Source organism: Haliaeetus leucocephalus, unplaced genomic scaffold (genome assembly GCF_000737465.1).
Source record: "Haliaeetus leucocephalus isolate CR32 unplaced genomic scaffold, Haliaeetus_leucocephalus-4.0 Scaffold751, whole genome shotgun sequence".
Lineage (NCBI taxonomy): Eukaryota > Metazoa > Chordata > Aves > Accipitriformes > Accipitridae > Haliaeetus > Haliaeetus leucocephalus.
The window spans coordinates 5,062,419-5,088,911 of NW_010973187.1; the positions used below are offsets into that span (position 1 = coordinate 5,062,419).

General features: G+C 35.6%; 2 protein-coding genes across 4 annotated transcripts in view; one reads left to right on the top strand and one right to left on the bottom strand.

Annotated features, from left to right (window-relative positions):
- The window catches only part of COG5 (component of oligomeric golgi complex 5), a 193,889-nt gene that overhangs the window by 25,929 nt on the left and 141,467 nt on the right, over nucleotides 1-26,493 (top strand). The window lies entirely within an intron of this gene.
- Nucleotides 9,681-15,772, bottom strand: GPR22 (G protein-coupled receptor 22). 3 transcript variants are annotated; one of them, XM_010580877.1, is made up of 3 exons: nucleotides 15,720-15,762; nucleotides 15,320-15,572; nucleotides 9,681-11,276 (listed from the first exon to the last, which is right to left on the bottom strand). In XM_010580877.1, the coding sequence occupies exon 3, from the start codon at nucleotides 11,249-11,251 to the stop codon at nucleotides 9,950-9,952; it is 1,302 nt and encodes a 433-aa protein (XP_010579179.1). In that variant the 5' UTR covers nucleotides 11,252-11,276; nucleotides 15,320-15,572; nucleotides 15,720-15,762; the 3' UTR covers nucleotides 9,681-9,949. The 3 variants fall into 3 exon arrangements, with proteins under 3 accessions (XP_010579179.1, XP_010579178.1, XP_010579180.1); XM_010580876.1 differs by having other exon boundaries at nucleotides 15,320-15,772; XM_010580878.1 differs by lacking the exons at nucleotides 15,320-15,572; nucleotides 15,720-15,762 and adding an exon at nucleotides 13,249-13,280.

Sequence of the window (26,493 nt, forward strand, 5' to 3'; positions counted from 1 at the left end):
TGGCCAGTGGTAAAAAACCCACCAATTTCTAACACAGCAATCATGAACAAGGAGAAACATTATTCTGGATTCTCTTATAATGAATAAACTTACTGGATTTAAAAATCACTTTTTGCCAGAGTGGCAAGTCATGATGCATAGAGCAAACTGAGAATAAACCCAGTATTTAATGTTCCATTTTTGAAAAGTTAATTTTTCAATGCAGAGGATCTTCTATTCAGTAGTTTGGACAAATGTATTTAGACAAACTTGAAAGTTAAAGTTTACTGAGAAGACTATATTAGTGAAATACTGGCTTTTTGGCAATCAAGAAGGAGGGTTGTCCTGGCTAAAGGCCCATTCTAATGTAGTGACAAAGCAAAGACAACCACCATAATTGGAAAACAATGTGTAAACACAACTGAATGCCTTACACATATAGATATGATGAATTTAAAATATTGCAGAAAAATCCATGGCTGGCAGGAACCAGAAAGACACCTATCATGAAATAATCTTATTAATATACAGGTTTCCAGATTGTGCATAAAGACTTAGAATAGGAGGGTTTTTCAGTAAATGCTCTTGCTTCATTTTTGGAGGCAGGGTAATCCGTTCTTCCATAAAGTAAGGATACCGTGTAATCTAACAATAACTAAGGGGGATGTTACACAAATGTACTAACTTCCCAGAGCCATTCATTTGTAACTTCTTACTGAATGGGGAAGGGGAAAGTCCAACATGTGTTGTTCCAACATTCATGTCCTGGTTTCAGCTGGGATAGAGTTCACTGTCTTCCTAGTAGCTGGTACAGTGCTGTGTTTTGAGTTCAGTATGTGAAGAATGTTGATAACACACTGATGTTTTCAGTTGTTGCTCAGTAGTGTTTAGACTAGAGTCAAGGATTTTTCAGCTTCTCATGCCCAGCCAGGGCACCTGACCCAAACTGGCCAACAGTGTATTCCATACCATGGGACGTCCCATCTAGTTTAGGAACTGGGAAGTGGGGGGGCAGGGATTCGCCGCTCGGGGACTGGCTGGGTGTCGGTCGGCGGGGGGTGAGCAATTGCCCTGCGCATCATTTGTACATTCCAATCCTTTTATTACTACTGTTGTCATTTTATTAGTGTTATCATTATCATTATTAGTTTCTTCTTTTTATATTCTATTAAACCGTTCTTATCTCAACCCAGGAGTTTTACTTCTTTTCCTGATTTTCTCCCCCATCCCACTGGGTGGGGGGGGAGTGAGTGAGCGGCTGCGTGGTGCTTAGTTGCTGGCTGGGGTTAAACCACGACAATTCAGAAGGAGAAACAGGGTATTTCTGTTGAAATCAAAGTCAGTTAGACACAAAGCTGCTGTAGAAAAATAGTAGAGAAGTTTAATTCATTTGAAAGAAGAATTCAGGCCTGTAAAGCTGAATTAATGATAGTCAATTACATTTTAATGGAAAGTAAGTGTTGTCAAACAAATTTGTGTGTTTTGATTACTTAGTTGATTAAAGAAATTGTGTAGATGCATTATAGATTTGTTTTATGTGCATAATCTGCAATTTAGATGACTTAAATCTCCCTTAAGATATTGTTCCCCTAAGTAAGTATTTAAATAAGCCGTCTTCTCACCTCACAGTTGGTGTACATTCTTGGTAGATACTTTTGTTACTAGTGGAGCTGGAAGAGAGAAACACAGGTAAGTAAGGTAGTGGTAGTTTTCTATGGGTCTATACCTCAGATGAAGGCAGACTACTGGAGGACAGGCAGCTGTGAATGGGCAGAGCACCTTGAATGTTCAACACGTACATATAACATGCTTTCTAAAAAAAAAAAAAAAAAAAAAAAAAAAAAACTTTTCTTGTTTTTACAAATATGAAAATATGGTACTAAACTTCTGTAAAGCCTTGGAATTGGACTGTATCCATGCTGCGATTGCTTTACCAATGTTGTGTCTGTTCTAGCATTCATGCAGCTATATCACACAAATCTGTACTTCTGCAATTGGTATAGGGAATTGTACCGTACAGATAAAAACATAGTTTTGTGGATACCTGTGAATAAATGCAATTATACATGTCGCAGTAGGATATTAAATGGGCTCTTTTTCTTGAAGATTAAGACTGTAGAGGTGCATTCATGGGGAGAAAATAAACGGTCGCAGAAGAGCTCTTTGATTGGTGGAGAAAGAAATGACAAGAGCTAAGGACTGGAAAATGAGGCCTGGTAAATTCAGAAGTATAAAATAATTGAAAAATGAGATTGTGTACACAATTTTGTTGTAATTCCTCAAGTAAATACTGGTTGTTCAAATCTTAAACATAGTAACCAATTTTATTCTGTTCATTTCTAATTAAAGCATAAGCCAGTTCACATTAAAGAAAATCTAACCAAATAGCTGTGAAAAGACGACTGAAGTATAATCTTTGTTCAGGTCCTGGATGGGAGCCAGTATTCCTGTAACTGTCATTTCTGCCTTGCCTTAAGGATCAGTGAAGGTGTTGCTGTATGTAATACAAAGTAGTGAGCACTGTAGAGTAAGATTTAATTCTTACACATGGGAAACAGCTTTAAAAATAGGCTGTTTTCACAGGAGTAGTTTTTCCTCTTTGTCTCCCAACTCATGCATATAATTTTCAAATATTAGTTTCATCAAGAATTTTATGGACTCTTCTCAGTTATGGTTTGAAAAGTAAAGTAGCCCAGTCTTTTTATTTGTTTACCATTCAGGTCCAACCTTCCATTGCTCACAGGCACCAAATCCCTCTTCAGCTGAAGAACAGTGTGGTCTCACATCTCTTTTCATCTCATTTCAAGGAAAGATGTGAAGACCCAACCTCATTAAAAGAAAGAACATCCTATTATTTTGAAAACATACTGTTCCTGTGGCATATTGTCTACAATTCCAAAGAGATCTGCACCCCCCCAGTTTTTAGCTGACCTAACTTGCAAACTAAAGATGTAGTAGAAACTTGAGATTTTTAACTGAAACAAAATTGGGGCATAACAAAGTCTCAGTGACTGAATTAAAAATTTCCCACTTTTATTCTACTTTATTTAAATTGCTTCTGCAATCTGCACTGCAAGCTGTACAACTGAGGCAAGATTTGTCAGAAGCTTCTGAATACATTAATCTTTTTAAAGATGTCTTTAACTTGTCTTCATATGCACTTTTTTGTGCTTTGTCCATGTTTGATACAACTGCAGATGAGCTGTGTAGCTCCATTTTATATTTATGGGCATATAACCTTGTATGATCAAAATTATTAAACTTAATGTTTGTTCCCATTTAAACATAGAAAATGAAGTGATTCACTCAATTTGGAAATTTCTTATGATTTGATGTTTGCTTGTAACTATTCAGAAGATGAATTTATAATTCAAGTAGCACTCTTGGTTTTATTACATGCAAATATACTCCTAGAAAGTCTGTTGTATCTGAAAAAAAATCTCTCGTGAAATACCTTACTGACTGCAGTAGCAACAAATACATATGCTAAATCTTCTTATTTTAGCTATATTGTACTCACATATATGTGCGGGTGTGTGGTATTTTGGCAAAACACAAAAAATTAGTTTTCCATGAGAGTTCTTTTTGGGTTAGGTATTTAGTCTGTGGAAGCCACTGTTGTTGTTATTGAACCACATAACTTTAAAACCTTTGCTTTGCCCACAAATTCTTTTCACATCTTTTATTTTGTTCGTTTTCATTCATTGATAGGTCTCACTTACTAGCTAGTAGAGCTGTTAGCAGGAATCTTCCTCATTATTGTTAAGGTGTTTTACAACAGCAGTGCTCAGATTCACCTTTTGTTTTGTGATGATACATACATTGCAAATAGTGTTCCTTTCCCATTTTCTTTTTCCTTATGCATGTTTTCAACACACTGCTAAATGCAACCTAGTGCCCAAAGCATCACTGATATTTGTAATAATATACTAATGTGGGAAGCTGTCCTTTTTTTTTCTACTTCTCCCTTCTTCCTTCTCTGTTTATTTGTGAGAAATATCTTGAAATAAGATTTGGAAGAAGACCATGGTACAGAGTAGCAATAAGTTGTCACCAGTTATTGTGCTTTTTCCCCCCTAGTAATTGAGTTTAAATTGAGTTTAATTTGAAGTAAAATCTCACAACAGATTGTGAGAGATCCTAGTACTAGTTGAAAGTAAAGCTGTGCTAATATTGCTCTGTTAATAACAGTCTGACATAGCCAGAGTGACAGATTTTACAGCAATAATGTTGTTTCAGCAGTGACATTGATTTGTTTATCAGATACGGTATCGAGTTAAACTGTTGCCAAGATAGGGTAGGAAGTTGGAGATCATAGCAGGGTAACAGAAACCAAAAGTGTATTTCCAAAAACCCAGCTTGGAAAGGAAACAAGGGTGTGCTGTTTGCCAACAGCTTTGTGCCGTCAGCCTGCCTGCCTGCTTGCCTGGCTGTGCAGTGTCAAGAATCAGAATGAGGATATAGAAATGCTTATATTCAAAGGATACAATTCATTCAAACTATAAAAAATAAATTATGTTTTAGTAATTTCAGGTTCCATACGTAGCACAGAACTTCCACTGTAAATCTTAAGGTTTTTTCATTTCAACTGAATTTCTTTTCATTGTGTGAGAATTTCTTTGTAAAATAGGAAAACAGCTGATACAGAAATCTATAAAGTAAATGCACAGGAAGATACTTCTTCCATTCTGGCTCAATTTATAATAATCACTGAAGTGTAATTTTAGCAAAGAACATAAAGATGTCTAATGATATTTCTCCTTCAATTTATTACTCTACAAAAATAATTAAATTGAGATAAAAAAGCAGTAATTGAAAACATACTGCGGTAGTGAAACACACTCGAAGCATCAAGACAAACTGAAGTTATCTGACCAACACTGATTTGAGGTAAAATTCAATAGCATTTTTTAAAATTATCACTGGGAACAGACATCTAATAACATTTTCTTTTCAGGTCTGTTCTTGGAATGCATGTACTCTGTATGTACTTTGTACTTGGTAAAATGTGTAGTTTATCTCTAGGAAAAGAGATGGTAGAATCATGCATGTTCTTGGTTTGTCTGTTACTCTGTGTATAATTTGTTAAATCAAAAGCCTTTTCTGGAGCTGCTGTTCCTGTTGTTCTCCCCTCTCCTCCCAGCAATTCTGGCAAAACCACTTACCACACCCGATGATTCAAAGATAAGTTCTTGTATTTTTGTTTATTATAATCTAAAAAAATAAGGTTAGCATTCTTTCCATGGCAGGTGCATGTTGCATTTCTGTGGTCCTGATGGCCATAGCTGCCTTACAGTGGTTGCTTCCAACTTCTGCCTTTTTCTCTTGACCTATACTCTCCACCTACTTCACATCCTTCTTCTTTAACACTCATTGGTTATGAGTCAATTTTGATTTTCCTATTAGTTATTATGTCAGGGTTTCCTTCCTCCTTTTTTCCTTCCTCCTTTTTTCCTTCCTCCTTTTTTCCTTCCTCCTTTTTTCCTTCCTCCTTTTTTCCTTCCTCCTTTTTTCCTTCCCCCTCCCGCAAAACAAAGCCCAAACCCTGTGATTAATTTTGCTTCTTGAATTACACAAGTGTTCTATGAATTAGAAAAAGGAGAAGGTAATTACAGAGTCAGATCCTTCTCTCTTGTTGATGCAAGACAAATAAATTCAGTGATATTACAGCAGAATGTGTGAAGTGGGAGCGGAATTTGGCTGTTATAAAGCTGGAAGGTTTTAAGACAGAAGCTGATTGTCCTTAGCTATATGTTGGAGATACTTTGTTTGAACAATGGGGGAGGGAAGGGTAAGTTAGTGTATTCTATATTTTTTAATACTACATTGAAACTGCTAAAGAATGCTGTATTCTCTCCTTTTAAAAGAGTTTAATGGCAATTAGTAACTAAAACACTTTCTTCAGAGGAAAAAACATGTCTAAAATGTTCAGCTATCAAAGAATTCTGATGACTAGCACATACATTGATGTTGAAAAAGAGAATTCTGATGACTAGTATGTACACTGATGTTGAAAAAGAACTATTAAGCGCATTGCAATATGATATACATAACAGTTAACAGAGCAGAAAAATTCTTCCTTGTGCCCAGGTAAATGATATAGCTTGTTGAATGTATTACTTCATTTAAAAAGAAGAAAAAAAAAAAGGTGGTGCAGGAAGAGAAGGCATTTAAGTGCATGCATGGTGGGGCATAGTGCCTGTCTGTCCAGTTCAAAAACACTCCCACCGAAAATGCCTCCATATAAATGTAAAGTAGATGCTAATGTTGAACTCCACTTCTGGTGCATATGGATGTATAATTATTATGTACATGTGTGTATTTATGTAACAATGAAGGAAGAGAGGTGTATTGATCTAATATGTATCTGGATGCATACATTTTTTTATCTAATATATTTAGAAATCACTAAATTAATTCCTATTCCCCTGGCACTAGTGAAGTAAACAGAACTGACCATATAGCAGAGCCTACATTGTTGCCAACTTAAAACGAGGTATTTGTGATGTATTTACATTTCTGTTTCACTGGTTTGTGATGTGCTATTCTGTTAAGGTGTGCATCTTGAATATTCCAATAGATACTGGCACTGTACGCAGCTTTTTGTATTTTTAGTGTGGGCTAACCTCATGTTACAACGTAAAATTAAATGGAGATGCATTTGAAGTTAAAAGACAACATAGTCAGATACCAGCTAATACTTAAGAGACAGAGGACGTGTGGAAACGTGGTGGTTGCTTGTGTTTCTGAGATGTATTTGCTGGAATTAATATTTTTAGAGTCCTGTACAATTCTGCTTGCCTTAGGCTGAGTGGTGTGAAATGTAATTGAACTAATGACTCACTGTGGTGAGATCATTTTTAAGAATGTAGTGGGCTTCTGATTGAACAATACTATGGCATATATTTGCCCTTTTTTCTCCAGTGGTGCTGCCTATTTTTGCATTCTGTTTTAGTCTGTCTGTCAAGCACCCACGGCACACCTTCATATCTCTCCTAAAATCCTCTTCTGTATCTGTAGGATATACAGTGTTCCTTCACTAGTTAGTCTTTATTTTGTCTTGTTTGTATTAAATCTGTCGTCGTTGTGGTACAGATCATGTATGATTCTGTTTTATAATGACTCCTGCGTGTATATAGCATTGCAGATATTCTTACGTGTATTACTCCCTGCTCTATGCAGGATTTTCTTCTGCATACCTCAAAGTATACTCCAACATGGTGTAAGTCCTTTTTTTTTTTAGTTTATTTAATAAAGATGAAGAATAGTAAATGTAAAAATGAACTTGCTTATATTCTTAAAGGCAATCAATGACTGTGATCGACATAGCCTTTAAAACCTGACTTAATCTCTCTGACTAATTCCTAGGCTGCATTTTCTTTGTTACAAAGTACTGCTTCATTGAATCTGACTTTGTAATGAATGAGCTTTTAACACTAAACATGTAGTTCTTGAGGATTTATTTAATTTTAAAAAGTAAAGTCATGTTGTCAAGAAACCTTTCAAGTCTGAAAGCTTTTCTTAAATGCTTACTTCAGATAAAGACATGATGTAAGTTTATTCATGTGTTGTGGTCGTTACGATTTCTTTTTTTTTTTTCTTTTTAAATAAATGAATAGTATTTTTAATTGATTTAAGAATGCTTTATTGGAAGATAAGTAATCAGTGAAATCAAATTATGCCATTAACCCTAGAGATCCCACTTTTTCCTCCTTCTAGTATTCACAATACAGAGGATGGCTAGGCAGAGAAAGAAAGAAGTGTTACAAAAAAGAAAAAAATAATCATTCCTGCTTAGGTTTTCTGGGCACATTTCTTTTCAGAAGAGCTTATTCCTGAAAGAATGTTTTTGAAGTGATAAATTTTGAGCATATGGGTTTTAAAAAAAAAAAAAAAAAATCTTCTTGCATAAAAGCATTACGTTTACTTCCCCACTGCAACCTCTCAAATAATATGAAGGATTTCAATTCATGTAGGAAACGAGGGATATCTTGGATGAAATCAACACTGTAAGTGGGTACAGTTGAATGCAGGTGTCATTGGGCTAGCTTTTAGAAGAAAGCCAGTGAAATTATGTTTGAATATATGTTACACAGTCATTTTAGATAACGAATTATTATCAGTTAGGTAATAAAACTTCTAGGTAGAATTTGGATGATTGTAAGTGGCTGGTCTTTGTGGAATATGGAGCTGTAGTATTATTTTTTTGAGTCATCTGTTCTGGTAAGCGAAGGCATGAGCCTAAGTAAACTAAGGTACATTACAAGTACTGCTTTTTTGTTTTGTTTTGTTTTGTTTTAACCACAAAAACAGTTTTGGCAATACACATATGATTAATAATTTAATGATGTAATGGAAAATAGCTTTTTGCTCCCTTAAAACTACACTTTTTTTTAATATGCAACTTCAGAAAAGTGCATCAGAAATCCTCATTTTTTATGTAATACTTGAGTCAAACTAGCTCTCATATTCAAGGATATGGTCTGCTTTTTTTTTTAATAGAAGCTAATACTTATTAAGAATTAGCCTTTTAATTATACTGGTAGCTGGTCATACACTGAGCAGTTTATGTAACAAGACAAGTGAAATCATGCTAATTGATTTTGCAGGCTTTTGTTTTGTTTCCCCCTCCCCCCATAACTGGTAACTGAGTCAATGAACGTAGCCACTGTTTTTTGAAATTAGGAATTTTTTAAGCATGGGATAGTGCAAACCACTCAGCAAACTTTTGTTTGGATGAATATCTTAATTCTTGCTTACAGTGCTATGGATGATGATGACTTCTTAAGGCTTCTTGATTCTTTGCTGCAGGTATAAGATGAAATAGAAAAATAGGATATAGAATGATGGTATACCATGACTGTCCAGGAAATGCAGAAATAGGAAAGCTAGCAGTATTGGTGATTGGTTTGTGACCAAGCAGTTGCATGGCTAGAACTAAACATCATTGAAGGAGAAGTGAAGTCAAAATAATACAAAAGTTATTGAGGACAAGAAAATTATCTTCTACTTTAGCTGTGGCACTTGACAGCCATATCTGTCTATGCAGATAGATGGTATGAATGAAAAACCTCTGTATAAAAGGTCCCCATATCACACTAGAGGTCTAGCTAAACCCCTTCAAGTGTGAAAATCTAAGCCTTTGCACAGGAATGGCTTTGTTGTTTGGTTCTCTTTTAGCATCAAGACTAATAACTTTCTTGTATGTGGTTTTTGCCTTCATTTAGTCTGTCTTTTCCCCTTACCCCCTCCACCCCTCCTGTGTAATTATTCAAAGTTGTGTATTTTCTACATAGAAACTGTGGATCTGAGATTGTATACGCAAGACTACTTACTTTTCTTAAAAGTACTGTCATTTTTTGGACCAACATAACCTCCCCCCCCCATCAAAATTAAATAATTCTGAACCATTAATTGAAGGGCATCATATAAATGGCTTTGTCTACACATGCATGGTAATTGCATGCTAAAGAAGTTTGAAATAAGTAGCTATCTAAATGTGAGGTCAAAATGTGTCCAAGTTGTAGCTGTATAGCATTCAGAATGTCTCTGATCAATACTGTTTATGAATTAAATTTAAAAATACCATATCATGCAAAATGTTGAATTTGTGCTTTAGAAAAGTACTTCCGAGGGGAATTTTTGTTTAAAAACTCATTTATCTTTACAGAGAAACTGAGCCATACAAATATTTTTAAAAGTTTGCACTTCTTTAAGGCTATTTATTTTTCTAAAAAAGAGGACTTGAATATTTTTGACAAATATACACATGGTGTTATGCTAACAAACGGCCATGCAACATATATCTTACATAATGAAGAAACTGAATATACAAGACCTACTCTATTTAACATATATATTGAAAATTTACAGTCTCGCCAATAGTTAAAAAAAGTTTTTCTTATTTGGCAGTATTTTTCTACAATTTGTTCAAATATTCCACTTGATGTGTTTTGGTGAATACTGAAATCTAGTCAGTGACAACCTGAGGTACTAAACATTTCTGCCTTACTTCGTTGTCTTCAAAGGTAATCTTTTTGTTCCTTTTAGGCTCTATCCATGAGTTGTGTATTACAGCATTATTTGGCATGGGATCTGCTTCCACTATAGAAACAACTCGCTTTTTCATCTTACTTTTCAGAACTTTCTGAAACTTTTGCCTTGTGAATGCATAAAGTAGAGGGTGAAATATAGTTGTTCCATATGCCATTACTAGAAAACATAATCGCAACTTTACCAAAAGGTCACTTGGGCCCAAACATAAGATGGTGGTGTTTAAAACAGAGATGGGTGTCCAGCAGAGAAGGAATGTTGAGATAATCAAGAGGGACATTCTGAAGACTCTCTTTTGCCGTTCTCGTCGCTCCCGGTGTCGTTTTACAGCTCGGCGTAGAGCAATTATGACAGACACAGAAGTCCTTACGCCAAAGACGACGTTTCTTCCTCCACTGCTGTGGGACACATCTGTAGTCTCATGCTGAGTGGTCAAAGAAATAGTTTTTTTCTTTCTAGCTTTCTTCTTTTGTCCCGTTGTAAATCTTGTACCAATCCGAATGTTTAGAGCCTGAAGTATTTTGGTGTATGTAATAAGCATTACTATAACAGTGAAGAAAAAGATTGGAATCTGAACGAGAAGGTGGTAGTACATTCCTAGCTCAGTGTGGTACTCGTTTGTACTCACGCACAAAAGTGTCTTGTTTTCCCAAGTAGTTGCGCTTCGAAGACTGAAAAAGTTGACTTCAATGAAAGGAATCAGGAAGGAAAAAAGTGAAATGATCCATATTGATGTCATTAATATCACAGCCCTTCCCATGGTCAGAATTCGATTGGCAGGTTTTACGGAGATGTCGTATCGGTCCAGAGTGATAGCAAAGACGTTGATTGCAGTTGAAACGCTTGCAAAAGAGACACAAGCCTCATGGAAACAGCAGATGAGAGCAGTGTTACTCTCCAGTGAAAGCAGAAGGATAACTATAGTTAGAGGAATACATCCCACACAAATTATTACATCAAGTACATGAAGGTTCATTGTAATTATGTTACTGACAGAATTGATTAAGTTGGATTTCATACAGTAAAGTACCAGCACGGTGAGGTTGCTGCCAAGTCCCAAAACAATTTCTAACATCAAAAATCCAGTGAGAGAAACTTGAAAGCTTAATGGATATGACAGTGGTTGGTACATGTTGGTGTCGATGTCATCAATGGCATCTCGAACTGTAATGTTAGATTCAGACTGCATGTTGTCTTCCAGAATGGGGGAGAAACACATTCTTTTGTTGCAGTTGTTTTTCCTCCTGAAAGGTGAAATAAAATATGGAACTATTTGATTTCTTTCTTTACCACTTATTGTAGATAAATGCTGGGGAAGGAGGAGGGAGGAAAAGCATCTATTCTTATCAAACTCTTGATTTACTGTATGTTTAGAGCTTTAGTTGGCATGGACTCAAAAGCCTGAGGATCTAGAACAAGGTCTTTCCTTTTTAAGGGAAAGCAGGATTTGTTTAAAAAAAAAAAAAAAAAAAGAGGGAAAAGCTTCCACTTAGAGAGACAAGGCTTTATTTATAGTGATGTGTTTTTTACAAAGGGCCCATTTGTTGAATAAACTATACTTGTGCATTGCCTTTGTATTGCGTTGAGGGTCACTTTAGAAGAATGTTGTTAAGTATTAACAAATTAGTACTCAAGATCATTTAAAAAAGGCTCCTGTGGAAAAAGGAGAGTGATAGGAACATGGAACACAGTTACTTATGTATCATAAAAAGAACATTTAAATTATTTATGGCAATTTAGCAGCATCTTAGAAAGAGTTTGCAATAGTGTTGTGGGCTGAAACTTGAAGTTCTGTAATTCAGCAGATTTTTACAGAGCTTGAAGACTTCTATTCACTTTTATCTTGTGTGCATCTACATGTATGAAACTTTCCGCTACAACAATTTTATATAAGTATATATAATTTCAAATGCAAAACTTATGTGGGTTTGGGGGAATGGAGTTTATTATAAAAATACTACATTTCCTTTTTCTGATTTGAATATTCAATTTCTTCAAGAAATCATTGCCTACATGGAATGAAATGGAAAAGTATTTAATTTTATGCCAGAATAGATTTAATGGAATAATTTTAGAAAATAATGCTTAAAAAGAAAACTGTCTCTTTCAGGGGTTTGTTGCCTTTTTTTTTTTTGTTTAAATACAAACTGCAATTAAATCCAACAGATTTATATACATAGCATGTTTGCGTAGGAATAAATGAGGTTCAAAACCAGCAACATTTATTATATCTAGGAGATTTTTTATTTTGTGGCTCATCTGCTTTGTTTTACACATGCTGATAGGTTGTAAATGTAGCATCTGCATGTAATACCTGATGTTTGTATTATTTACATTGTCAGCCAGCTCTTCAGTTTGTAATGAAATGAATAAATAAAAGAGAGGTTATTCAATTTCTTATTATGACACTTGAGGGTTGGGGTTTTTTTTTTAGGTAGCTTTAAATTTAAGAGGGGACATACTTGGCAAAAAAATAAATTTAATACCAGACCTTTGTTCCATTCTGAATACATTAAAAATGGATAGCACTAAGGTGAACAAAAATGAGCTCTTTTTTAATGAAAGTATGAATTAAGCACACTTGGGATACAATATGCAAATGGCTTTCATCTGCAGTTCTGAAAAGCCTCAATTGCACAATACTATTAATTGCAAATTGTATGATGAAAATTCTTGGTATGCTTCAACAGTTATTTCACATGTGCCTCTTAAATACAAAAGATGTAAATTGGAAGGTATTAGTCTCAGGTGTGAAATGAAACAAGAAATATTTCAAAAGCTTTGTTTAATTTCTGATTTAGGCAACCTCTATTAGGTTTATATTAACCCTCAGGAATATGATTTCCACTGTGTACGCTGTCCTGGCTGTGAATGGATTTCAAGAAACCATTCCAAATCCATTACTGGATAAATGGAGTTCTTTCATATTAGCAAAAGCCAGGAGGAAATCGAAAGCAGATCTGCTAAAACAAATGACAGTCTTAACTCTAACATTATGTCAACTGATATTTTGTGAAAACAGAAAACTTCAGATGTGCTGAGTCTTATGAATAGTTTAAAACATCACCTCCTTGTTGCATTGATTAGGTTTCAGTTAAATAAAAGCAGAAATGTCAAGGCAGGGAGCTAATTTACCCAACGCATCGCCTTCCTGGACAGTGCCTGTTCCCTTGCAAATGCTGAGCAGAGGTGGGGTGCATGCAACTGCTGACCTACCTGTTCTCTGTGCCTCAAGGGCCTTTCAGATCATTGCAGCAGCTTGTCATAAATTGATACATGGTGTCACTGACAGATATTTGACATGCACTGTAACCTGGAAACCAAGCGGTAGCTGGGCTCTTATTTCGTTCCTTGCAGGTTTTTTTTTTTTTCTTTTTTTTGTTCCAGCACTTCAGCAGCAAAAAATTCTGATTAAACATGGGGACTTCTTAATTGCCTGAGATACTTCTACAGACCAGTGCATATTCTGCGTGTCTGTTCTGAGTTTCAAGCCAGCAATAAGAAATAAACCTTCTTTTAAGTGATGTTAATTTCTTTCCCCTGTTGCATTTTGTAGTAGCCTGTTTTTATTTTCCAGGTTTAAAAAAAAATAATTTCTGATCTCTGTGTTCAGAGTGTATGTAGACATCCTTTAGTTTATGGTTGCGTATTTCTTTCTGTAATATTCCTGCTCATTACTTTTGAGTGATGGCTTAGTCAAAGAAGTTGCTATACATCATAAAATCCAGTTCATGTGCTTTGAGAGTAATCGTGAGTTACCTAATTTGGTTTATTTTCATTTAAGGAGAATACATAACAGACCATAAAATTGAGAGAAAAATTATCCATTAGTCATTATGACAAATAAGTTATTAAATAAGTAGTATAGAAAAAGCTTGGTTAAACCCTTATTCAGCTTGCTGGTGAAGTATGCATATTCTCCTTTTGGGAATTCATGTTTCATTGTTTCTTCATGCATCAGTAGTTTCCACAATTCTGGTTTTAAATTATAAATCCCTCTTTAAGAATGCTCACCATTTTAAGAATCAATCATTGCACTCTTCTTTTAATGAAAATCTGAGCAGATGTGTTAGTCTTCCATGTATATTGTTGAAGTGTCATGCACGTAAATGGTAATACAAGTGTGTTCCATGTTTTGTTTCTAATTCCTTTATGTCTTAAGAATACATTTTAGTGATGCATCCTGCTGCTTGTAGGTCATACAGCTAGAAAGATACCGGGTCAACTGCATTCTTCATATTGTCAGTTGTAAAACTGAATTAGTTGCTGCATGCCCTTGTGAAGGGGAGGAAAAAAAAGGTTAAAAGTAGGGCTTATAATTTCAAAATAAAGTAGTGCAAGAATATATTTTCTAATATCACTTACTTAATGAATAAAAGATCTTTAAAATTGGATTTTAGAGATTACATAGAAAATCAGTTAGCGTTCACTGTTTGCTAGTAAAATCATGTCATTCTTCTGTCAACTTAACATGAATTTAGATTTTTGGACAAGTTTCCTGTTCTTCAAATAGTGCAGGTTACAAAAAACCCTGACTAGAAGCAGTAACTGTTGGATGTAGAGTGTCCGTGACTAGAGCTAGGAAATGTAGTTTTACAGCTCTTGTGAGCAGGTAGTTTATACATACAACTCTCTTGTCTTCTAATGAGAAATTGAGCAGAGTCAATGAGCTTTATAGGAAATATGTTTTTGTTTAATTTGCACACTGTTGTAATTTTCTTTCTTGAAATAAATATCTAGCAAATCTGTGCTTTTAATAAATGGCTTGAAGGTACAAGGTAATGAAAGAAATAAGTTTAAAAAAAAACAACAAGAAAAGGGGATATCTTGAGCAATCAGAGATTAGTCGTATTAGCCAACCTTCATAAAGCAGTAAGTATACACTAAATACAGACTATCTGATCCTTCAAAGAGTAACTGAATAAATCTATAACATTTAATTGCCAATATTTGGAAATACTGCTGAGGGAGGAAAAAAATATTCCCGGTTGCATTATATGGTTTTTTTTTTTTCCCCAATACTGTATTAGCTTAAACTGTACTGTCTTTATGTTGTACGACCAAAACAGGTTCTTAATATTCTACAAGACTTTCATACAAAAAACATTTTTCTACCATTGTGTTTTTAATGGGAGGGGGAAATAGCATTTGAATATTTCCTGGTCTCAAATATAACAAGATACTAGCGCTTAATGTAAGTTGAATCTGATCTCTTCCCTTTTTTCTCCAATTTTTTTTTTGTTAAATGTTGCTTATTCTGCATATCATAATAAGGAACAGATCTTACCTCCACTAAAGATTTGATAAATTCTCGATGCAGGTGAAGCAGTTCCAGGTTGGAGGGATTCATTTTGTTCACTTGTTAGCAGAGTAGAAGGGAAAGAGGGTAATAAGCATATCTTCAAAAAATGACCTTAATGAAAATTTGTGCCTGTACTGTGCCATTGTTTCAGCATACTGCTAATGTATACAACTGCTTTAGTTCTGGTTTACAGGCTGCTGCAGTCTCTCACTCTTCCTACTGTAGAATCAATAAGCATCTGAAAATACATAATGAAAGTAATTTAACATACTGAAGGCTTCTTGTCTCCAGAGACACCACTGAGATTCAAGCTTTCTAAAAAAGAAAAGCAATGCTTCTGAGAGGAAAGCTTGCGATGGGCAGCTTTTGCAGAATGACAGCCTACCTTGTCGCTTCTCCTCACTGCAGAGAGATGCAGTGCATTTACTAATTTTGATTGGTCAGTGATGTTGGGCTTAAATTGTGCTTCATATATGGGATTGATGCCCTCCCTCCACCCGATTTATATAAGGATTCTTTTATAAAAGGACTAAATTTACAAGTGATTTATGAATTCTGGAATATATTAAGGGTATGCCAGTTTTATTTTTACCTTTTCACTCTCTACTTTGTGTACACTGGAAACCACGTGATACTGAAAAAAAGAAGGGGATTAAACGTTTATTACTTAAAAAGCTTCCAACAATCTATATTTGAATTTGCCTACTTTCCATTTGTGATTTTTTTTTTTTTTTTTTTTTGTCCTAAGAAATCTCTGAAATAAAACTGCCTCTTTGAGCCATGCTGAATTTCACCTGATATGTTTATATGCAATTGAATATTTAGGTCTTATCTTGAATAAATTATATTAAGGACAAGTTGGTACCCACTTGTATATTAGGAAAATTACTGTTAGGAGTCACAGAGATTATTCAGACCCTTAAAATGGGTTGATAATGCAGTTTAATGCATGAATCAGAAAAGAATAATTTTTATAATCTGTCACCATGTATAATGTATGTATAGTAGTGTAGGTTGTTAATTTTGTCGAAATACTAACTTCTAAAAAAAATCTTGTATGTTTCTCATTAATTTTGCTAGAGACTTCAGAGATTATTTTGTAAGGATGTCTTGCATGATGTTCTTGACCTTCACTTTGCAGGGAGTGTCTTCATTTTCACTTTTTTGTTTTGTAACTTATTTCTGAATCTGTTCTATCAGTATAAACAATGCTTACAACACATAATGAGGAGTAAGAGAAGTGTAGCACAGTGTCTGTTTTAATTAGTACTAATGTTAAAATAAACCTTGGAAATAAATTCAGTATACAACCCAAAATAATATTTTTTAAAAATTGGTTTGCTGAAGCAAGTAATTTAAGACTATCTGAGTATAAAATGTTCTGCTGGTAGTTTTTCATCTCAAATAAGGGTGGGGTGTGGGGCTTTTTCTGTGGTTTTTTTTTTTCCCCTTGATTTTAAAGTTGTTTTTTTTTTTTTAAGTTTGATAACATACTAAGTGTTAAAGCATGGTTCTTATATAAATAGCTGTATTAAGATGGCAGTTTTGGTCAAATTTTCATGGGGTCCTCTGTTTTTAAGTTGTTAATGCAATTTAAAAATGCAGTTGTGTAACTTGGATGTCTGCTTTTCTTCTCTTTACTTTCTCAGCCACCCAGCCATTCAATATATTATTTATCTTTAGGTAACAACATACTTTATTTGTTTTTTAAAATGGCTACGTATCTGTCTAGCATGCTTGCTGTTTCGTACTCTTTTACGTTCAGAAGATACCTGATTAAAGATTGCAGAAACTTTGAACAAAGATTGGTACGTACCAACTGGTACCAGTTGAGTAGCAACTGATGGAGCTCTTTGAGCTGTCTCTATATCGTCTGCCTCCCAAGAGGTTGAAACCAGTGATACCAGCATAGCTCTTAAGGGTGACGTGATGAAGAAGATTCCTGAAATGAAAGCATAAATACTAATATGTTAAGAGATTTACTTGCTACACTTTCAGTATGACTTAGGATAAGTAGGGAAGCCTGTCTAAATTTAAACTGATGAATCTCCATCTCTCTAATTCTTCAGTGTGTGCCTGAAGAAAGATGGAGATATTGGGTGAGCTGTACTGTTAGAAAGGAAAAGATGTATACATGGAAGAAGATTGTAATGAGATTTTGGATATAGTGTGGGTATGTGGTTCAAACGCAGGCAAAGGGGTCATAAAAGACTTCCTATATTACAGGAGGCGATAATGGCAAAAGTTTTTTCTGCAAAAAGTGTTTGAGAGGAATGGTAAGGAGCTGAGCTGTGAACATATCAAGCTTAAGTTTTCTGGAGAGAAAATCAGGAAAAGAAGCAGTACCATATGGAGGCAATCAGGAGTAGGTGGATGGATAGACATGCTTACAAGCCATTGCTGTGCAGATGCTAGTTAAGATGGTGTGAACAGATGACATCATCCTCAAAGGGTAGATAGGGAAGAGTGGGCAAAAAGAGCCATGTGCAGACACCCAGCATTAGGCAGAAAAATGTGCTGTTCTTATACCTGTTTCTATATCAGTACAGAATGGAAGAGAAAGAATTTGACCGGTATTTTGGGTTTTAGGGGAATGAAAAGTGGGGTGGAAGGGTAATGGGAGGGTAGAAGTAACAGGGAACAGCAGGAGTCAAACCAGGAGACAGGTGATGAAGGGTATTAGGACTGAGAATGGCAACACAAGGGGAGAGGGAGACCCAGAATGTGACAGAGAATAGAGCTGTGAAGGATTGAGGCTACTGGGTCTGATGTGGGGAGAAAATAAATGCAGAGAGGCAGGAGCTTGAAGCAGAGTGGAGCAGGAGGGAACGGAGGCATGTGCATGTAAAGAGGCGCTGGGTGCATATGGGTAGAGATAACTGCAATTGCTGTAGCATACACCCCTGTAGTACTTTTAAATTGAATTCAGGAGTCATAGCTGTCTGTTAGAGCATGTGTTTCTGTGTTGCTGAGCAGGAATTCCAAAAATTTGGAAGTTGTAGCATATTTCTTGGTCTTCTTCCATCTTTTATCTACTGTCTTACTTTCTACACACGAGTAATGTCCTAGCATTGACTGTTACTGCATTCCAAAATGGTGGTATGTCATTTGTAGATCTGGAGTTCTCAACTTTGCTGGTGAGTTGGTAAGATGACCCCAAATGCAGCTTATTGCACTGTAGTTTTTTAAAGAAGCTTACTTTGTTAAAAAGGCTCCTTAGGCTCACAAGGTCTAGCAGGGCCAAATGAAGTACTCAATTTTGATGTTTTCTATCAGAGTCCTTGATTTTGGAGCTTTAGCATTCTTTCAATGTGCTTTAGGGTTTAGCTTTACCTAAACCTATCACAGACTGTCTTAACATCCAGGTGTCATGGAATAGTCACATTCATAAAGATCTTTATTGGCACAGTTGGGAAACTGTGACCGCTTACTTCCTTTGTTCTCTCTGTTATTCTTTCTTCACTTTCTACGATTATCTCCCCTAAATGCTTCAGCAGCGCTTTCTCTTTCTTTGGGCTGCACGTCTTGTTTCCTAGTTTGAATCTTGCTGCTCATTTAGTGGCTGTTTAGAATTTTGCTGCATCTGGGTCTAAAAATGTCATCTGTTCTCATATTTGCAAGAGACTTGGGCTCCTAACTGGTACAAATTTTTCAGTGACACATAATGTCTTTAGAGCTTAAGTTGCTTTTGAAAATGAATATTTATTGATTTTGGACATCTTGCCCTGGGATTGTTCTTCAGCATTATTTACATGGTGCACCTGTGCAATTCCAGCTGGATAGATCCTCCTGTACCTTGCACTTACCTACACTGGGCAGTGTGATGCCCAATTCTAGCGTAGCTCTTCTGGATAGTTTATCGTTTTTATCTGTTCTAGCGGCTTGTGATCCATATCTAAAATGTGTTTCTTACCTTGTTGCATCTTAGTGTCCTTAATAGTCTGTTGCAAAGAACTTTGTTAGAATGTTGTTGAAAATCCAGTAACTTTTATAGTATCAAGGAAAAATAAACAGTGGATAATAGCAGTTTGGGTTCAGGAGTTGTACTGATGTGCTCTCATTATGCTGGATTTGTCAAGGTGTTCTGTTTTACCCAATACTGAAATTATGGCTTGCTGGCCTGGATCATGCTGCCGCATGCTTTTATGTTGAAAAGGTCTAAACCTGACTCCTGTCCAGTACACAAGTTCTAGTAGTAAAGGGTTTTATTATTGTTTAAGAGTGATAGATGACAAAAACTCTGCTAGAACTGGTAGATAAGTACCATTCTGACTCTGACGATAACGCAGTCTTTCTTTTGACACAAGTACTCTATTCTCATTTGTTTAATTTATTGAAAACGGTTCTAAGACTGTTATTCCTTTTCCGTAGTAAAGACTGACATCCACAAGATTAATTTTCCATTCAATGTCCTATCCTTAATGTTTAGTTTCTTTTCTCCCCGATGATTGTTGATTGCCATACAGCTTTCTTTGTTTTGTTATTTTCATAATGACTTATTTAGGTTGGGTTTAGCGTTTTTTTTTGCATTTCTAACTTCCATTTTCCCCTTGCCAGAAAACATTCCTACACATGCAACTTTGTTGATCTCAGTTTCTCCATTTTAGAATTACTTCCACAGATTAAAACAAACTTGGTTTTTCCAGCTTAATTATGTATAATTTCATTATGCTTCCTCTTGTATTTGCAAAGATGTACACCTCTGGAAGCAACATAAAGACAAGTATTTTTACATAGGTATAAAATATATTGTATATAAGCCATATATATAATATATATATTTTATACAGTTTTATATTAATTTTCAAGATGTAGAGTTAATGTTAGCATAGCAGCTTGAGTACAGAAAAATAACCTACTTATGCTACAAAATAAGAATGCCTTAAAAGATTCATTTGGTTTTGTGTAATTGTTAAGCATAGGTTATTTGTTCAGTAGTATTCCATGTTAGTTCAACTATTGACCTTTTCAGCACTGGAAGTTCCTGTACTCATGAGGAAATGTGTAAGTTACAGAGTGCCCTTTAGCAATTAATACTGAAACTGTATCTTGTTTTAGTTTTGCACAATGAGGTGATACCAAAGAAGAATTACAGAACCAGTGCTGGTTATCACTCATATATAAAGAAGGCATCCTTTTCATAGCATAACACTAAATTTGGTTTACTGATGTAGATAAATCATGGCCCTGGTGCATTATTGCACAATTATTTAAGCATTTTAGTAAAAAAGAAAAGGAGTATCAATTGTCCTCTAGTATAAACATTCACAATGAATGGTGCTGTATCTTGTAGTAGTTATTGGCAAAATTTTAAATAGTCATTGTAAATTTCAAGATAAATTTTTCATTTTTATTTAACATTTTCAATATTGCTGTGAATTTAGTTTTTCCCTTCATTAAAATTGTACTTTGAGTACTCTGAGAATTTGAGAGATTTCTACTTTTATAAAATAGTTCTAAGTTGGCAATTGCTACTGGATTTTAGTGAGGGTTTTCATTATTTTGGAAAGGCTTTTGGAATTCTGACATCATGTCTTTTGTATTGCTTCAAACATACAAAGAATAAAGCCACCTGCTTGCATTGTTTAAGGTTGTGAAAATGTGCCTGAAAAAATGTTGATTCCGTAAGTTGGAAAGTAGTTTAGCAGGATAGCTGAGGAGTGCTGAAGCTGGAGTGCTGACACTATGTGGCTGTAGAATAAGGAAATATTGCCTCATGGTTTAAAGTCCCAGGTAGTTGCTTACCTTGCTTTCATCAAAATATTTTGTATGTTGGAAGAAGTTTTCAGTGTTATTCCCTGCTGCCTGGGTTGCTGCGTTGCCTAGCATCTCCAAGTCCTAGCTTGTGACGGCGCTATGCTAAGTGCATGGCAGAACGGCATCAATATAAACATTTCAGTAAGCTTTCTGCCTGGCTTATTACGGTGAATTGGATTCAGAGGTAGCTGAACTTAACATGCAGGGTTTGAACTTCAGGATCTGGTTCAGGATTCTCCATCCGATATCCTTGGTGCTGTGGAAGCTCTGCCTGGCAAAGTATGTGGGATGAGCAGCAGCAGGAGCAGCACTAGCTACCCTGTTACAATCCCCTGCTGCAGCAGTTTCATTACACACCTTCCTGCTGTAATAGCCTTGAAGTGGAATTGCTGATTTAAAACAAAACAAGAAAACAAGAAGATTTTCTCTAGAGTTGTTTATTTGACAAAGATCTTGGATAGACTTTGTTTCTAGTAATTTTTAAAAATAGGAAGGCAATAGGATTTTTTCTTAATTAAGACAAAGTGTTCACATGGTGTGCCTAGTAGCAAGCATTCTTCTAGCTGAAATTAAGAGACAAAAGTCTTATGATCTTAATTGCCCTCTGAGTAAAGAGTGAATACAACGTGAATAGGTATCACAACATAAACTGTGTCCCTTTAATTTTGTTAAGATCACCCACAGCATTAAGGGTTACCACCAGGATGAGTTTATACATTGCAGTCTTGCTCAGTTTGCCCCTTGGCTGATTTGGTTTGGAAGTGCTACAAAAAGCACACGGAAAGGATCCAGTAGTCTTACTACCTTTAGAAACGAAGTTCAGTGACCACACACAGTAACTCTGCATGTTTCCATATAACTGCAGTGACAGGAGCATACATTGCCTTTTTTAGACAACAAAGTAAAATCTGTGGACAGCAGTTAGGTTCCCCCCAGTTGTGAATGACTGGTGTATGTGGTTAAAACCATCTTTCAGGGCCCTGTGTTCAGTTCAAATATAGGAAGTCATTCACATCAGTCTGATAGTGATGATATTCCTCACATTAAATTCTCAGAATCTGAAAAATGATATGCAGTACTATGTGTTTTCCTGTCTGATTTTTTTTTTTTTTTAATGATAAAGTACCCTGTGTTCCCCTCTTTGCCACCTTAGTTCTTGAGTTGTTATTTTTACAAGGTTGTTCAGGGAAACTGATAGAAAATCTGTTTATGTAGTGCCATAAAAAGACATGTGAGAGAAGTTTGAAAGTAATAAGCTATAATGATAAATGCATAATAGTAAGGAAATTGAACTAAGCTAGTGTAATGTGTTGGCTTTACCATTTATTCTGCTAAAAAGAATATCCATTTGATTGATGTGCATGTTGATCTAGATTTAGATTTGTCTTGGTATCATCTTCAGTTTATTTTCTTTATTCCTCTACTGCTTGGGTGTAGTAGTTTCCATAATTTGTATCTGTAATATAGTTTAATTTTTTTTATTGATTGTTGAAAAATATCTCTCTCTTTCTTAAGAGGATAAATTAAATAGAAATATGATACCCTTGATATTTTCTGTTTTTTTTTAAACATACATATTGTAGCTCTAGAGTCTAAAATAAATAGCTAAACTGTTTAAAATGCATGCATACGAAGAACTAATTTTTTCAACGAAGCTTTCAAATATCAAGGATTTTTGTGCCTAAACTGTAGTTTCAGGTTTTTCCATCTTCTAAAGTATTTTTAACCTCACTGCATAATTGTTGTATTTGAAATCTCTTATTGTAGTACTGAAGCAAACCAGAGCTTGTATGAAAAATGCTTTCATTTGCTGTTTTTTGGGGGAAGGCTGAGAGCAATAGTGTCAGTGGTATGTCTGAGGAAGGGAATATGCTTCATATATGGTTGATGCCTGCAAGTGGTTTTGCAGTCATTAGGCTTAAAGCCTACGTTTTATTTTACTAATAAAATCTTAAGAAATTGAAAGTGGTTGGTGGAGACATTTTTGTTACACCAATGGATGATGAGCAGATACATGTTTATGGAGACAAAACTTGTCAAATTCTACAGCAGCCTTCACTGATGATCTACTTAATAAATTAGAACATATTGGTAGAATGAGTTGCAGTGATAGGAGCTATAAAGTGTAGTTGGAGTGGGAAAGAGGAAAATAATTATTTGCATTATTTCTGGTACCTTTCAAAGTAGAGAAGCTTCAATATTGCTAGGTAGGTGTCATGGTTTAACCCCAGCCAGCAACTAAGCACCATGCAGCCGCTCACTCACTCCCCCTGACCCAGTGGGATGGGGCAGAGAATCGGAAAAAACCCACCAACTCATGGGTTGAGTTAAGAACAGTTTAATAGGACAGAAAGGAAGAAAATAGTAACAATAATAATAACAATAATAACATGACAATAATAATAACAAAATGGCAATAATAATAATAATAAAAAAAGAATTGGAATATACAAAACAAATGATGCACAATGCAGTTGTTCACCACTTGCTGGCCGATGCCCAGTTAGTTCCCAAGCAGTGATTGCCCCCCTCCCCATCCTGGCCAACTCTCCCCAGTTTATATACTGGGCATGACGTCACATGGTATGGAATACCCCTTTGGTCAGTTTGGGTCAGCTGCCCTGGCTGTGTCCTGTGCCAACTCCTTGTGCCCCTCCAGCCTTCTCACTGGCTGGGCATGAGAAGCTGAAAAATCCTTGACTTAGTCTAAACACTACTCAGCAACAGCTGAAAACATCAGTGTGTTATCAACATTCTTCTCATACCAAATCCAAGACAAAACACTATATCAGCTACTAGAAAGAAAACTAACTCTATCCGAGATGAAACCAGGACAGTAGGCTAGCAACTCCACAAATTGATACCTACGGTTAGGAGCTCCTGGAGGAAATGTGGAAGACAGAATATAGCAACTGCTACAACTTATCAACAGGAAAACCATGTAAGTTATTACATACTGACTCTGCCTGTTACTGTGCTGTCTTTCTAAAAGAGAAATTGCAGTTCTGATACCAGTAGAGGTCTTTTCCAGTCCTCATTCTTTCCACAGTAGATACGGTGTCCAGTGAAGAACGACTCCCTCTCAGAGACAGCTGAATATGGAGGAGAACATTATTTCTCTTATTAATCAAGCAAATTAGTTTTAATGTGAGGAAAGAATGGAATGAGGGAAGAGCCTACCATTTGAAAGTGGTTACTATTTTAAGCCTCCTGGTGGTTAGGTTGGAAATGTTTTTCTTTAAAGTTGTTTTATGTTGTAATACCTTTTCTGCTGTCTTGCTCTCAAAGGAGAAAGAAAAACTCAGTCAGCCCTTCCTGTTCCCCCCAGGGTAACTTTTTTTTTCCTGGCAAATTTTTCTTATGTTCTTCAGAAACTTGTTTTGGTCATCAAAAAATTCTAGGTGTCTACCTGTTTATTGGGTTCTTGATAATACCCTGTTTAACACTCCCACTCCAAAATCTTTAAGCCAGCATTATCACAATAATCAATACATACTTTGGGCCAGGGTATAATACTTCAACAAGAATTTTCCAGTGGTCTTTGAGGACATCTGCATGTAAGGACTATATGGCTCTTTGGATTATCAGTTAAATGCATACCTTGATGAATATTACAGGCTGTGATAATAGCAAGTACTTAATACAGTTTGTGAGAGTGTAAACGCCTCTCTCTGTAATCTTGAAGCCTGTAGGCAAAGCAGCGATTACAGTGTACTTTGGAGCAATAAAGGTTGATAGTAATCACAGAAATTTTAGTTCGTATTCAGTACTCTTAATCTAGAACAAATTTATATGGACAGTTAGAGATAGTGTGGATTAACGCTTTAGCTAAGGATTTTAGCTGCTTGTGCAGTGTCCATGACCACAATACCTGAGCATCCTGTATCTGCTTCGTAGTTTCTCTTCACATCATTCTGTTTTGTAGAAAAACAGTTTGGCTACATGCTAGAAGCCTAGGGCAGATCTGGGAAGTCTGTCTCTATTTCATTAATCTGTCCAGTCTCTATAATACGAGACCAATTTCCTTTTGAAAAATGCAGGGACTATATAAATTTCCACATTTATTCTCTTTGCAGGTCTTTAAGCACAGATTTTTTATGTCTAACTAGACTTGACAAAGAAAGTTAAGCCAAGGCAATGCTTTGGAGTAATAATGAGCAAATTGAGGTTTGAGTGGAAAAATAGTTCATGTATCTAAATCTTTCTCTCAGGACATTCTTTTTTTTTTCCTAAAGTAATGTATTGGCGAAGTCAGAATATAAATTATTTCTTCCACTAACCTTACTTCTATCTAAATTGCTTTAAGCCCTCAACTGCATTGGAAGGGCGGGCAGCAAAACAAACCCCCAGAACATGCAAATAATTAATGAGATTTAAAAAAATATATTGACAAAACACTATAGAACTCTCTACTTCATCATCCCGCTTTTCAAAATTAAACAACCCCCCCCCCACATCTCTAAGGAAACAGGCCTTGCAGCATGCATAGAAGATTATTAAACACAGGACGAAAATACAGAACCACGTTTGGAGAATATTTCGCCTGGATTTTGACATCTAGAAGCCGTTGCTTCTAACATCAGCTAGGAAGTTAAATTAAGTGTAAAGATATTTGCTAAACAAAACCTATAATCATATAGGACCTAACAGTTAAGCAAATCAATATTACGAATAGAACAAACTGGATATAGTGCTTTTATGTACGGTACTTTGGGTTGTGCCATACTGGAAAAACTTTTCATTTTTATATTAGGTGCCTTGTATTTTGGTTCATTTCCCCTTCTCTTACCCTTCCCAATATAACCTGTATCTTGCATGTATGTGTGACGTGGCAGAAGGGAGAAGAAAAGATATGTCTACTTAGGATGAGCCAGGCATGGAGTTGGTAGGATGAATTTGTGGTGAGAGCTAAAGGAGTCGGATGCAAGGACAGGGAAGTGTGAGAATTGCTACAAGGATGACTGAGCTGCTATTCAAAATTATTTATACAGGCTTTCCTTGTTTTCTTAATGAACTTTTGCTATAAGCGGCAGAGAATGTTGAATGTTGAGTTTCAACTGCTAAGAGCTTGACTTGTAAACCTTGCTTTAAATTTTTGGGTTTAAAAAAAAAAATTGTCAGCAATATCAATACTTCTTCACTTTGCTACCACAGTGTAATTCCTGTAGGTACAAAGGCCATGTATGGCAATTTGCTGAGTAGCATCCTGTGATCAGCTGGGCACAAAATTGACTTGAGTAGATTTGCACATTGACAAGACAAAGAAATGAGAATGAAAATGGGATTGTTCCCAAAAATTCCATAGACCAGCAGCTGCAGAGAGAACTGTGGGCTGTAGAGAGTCCACATAAAATTGTTAATCTGTAATTTTAAATCTTTGTTTAAATCTGTGATTATGATGC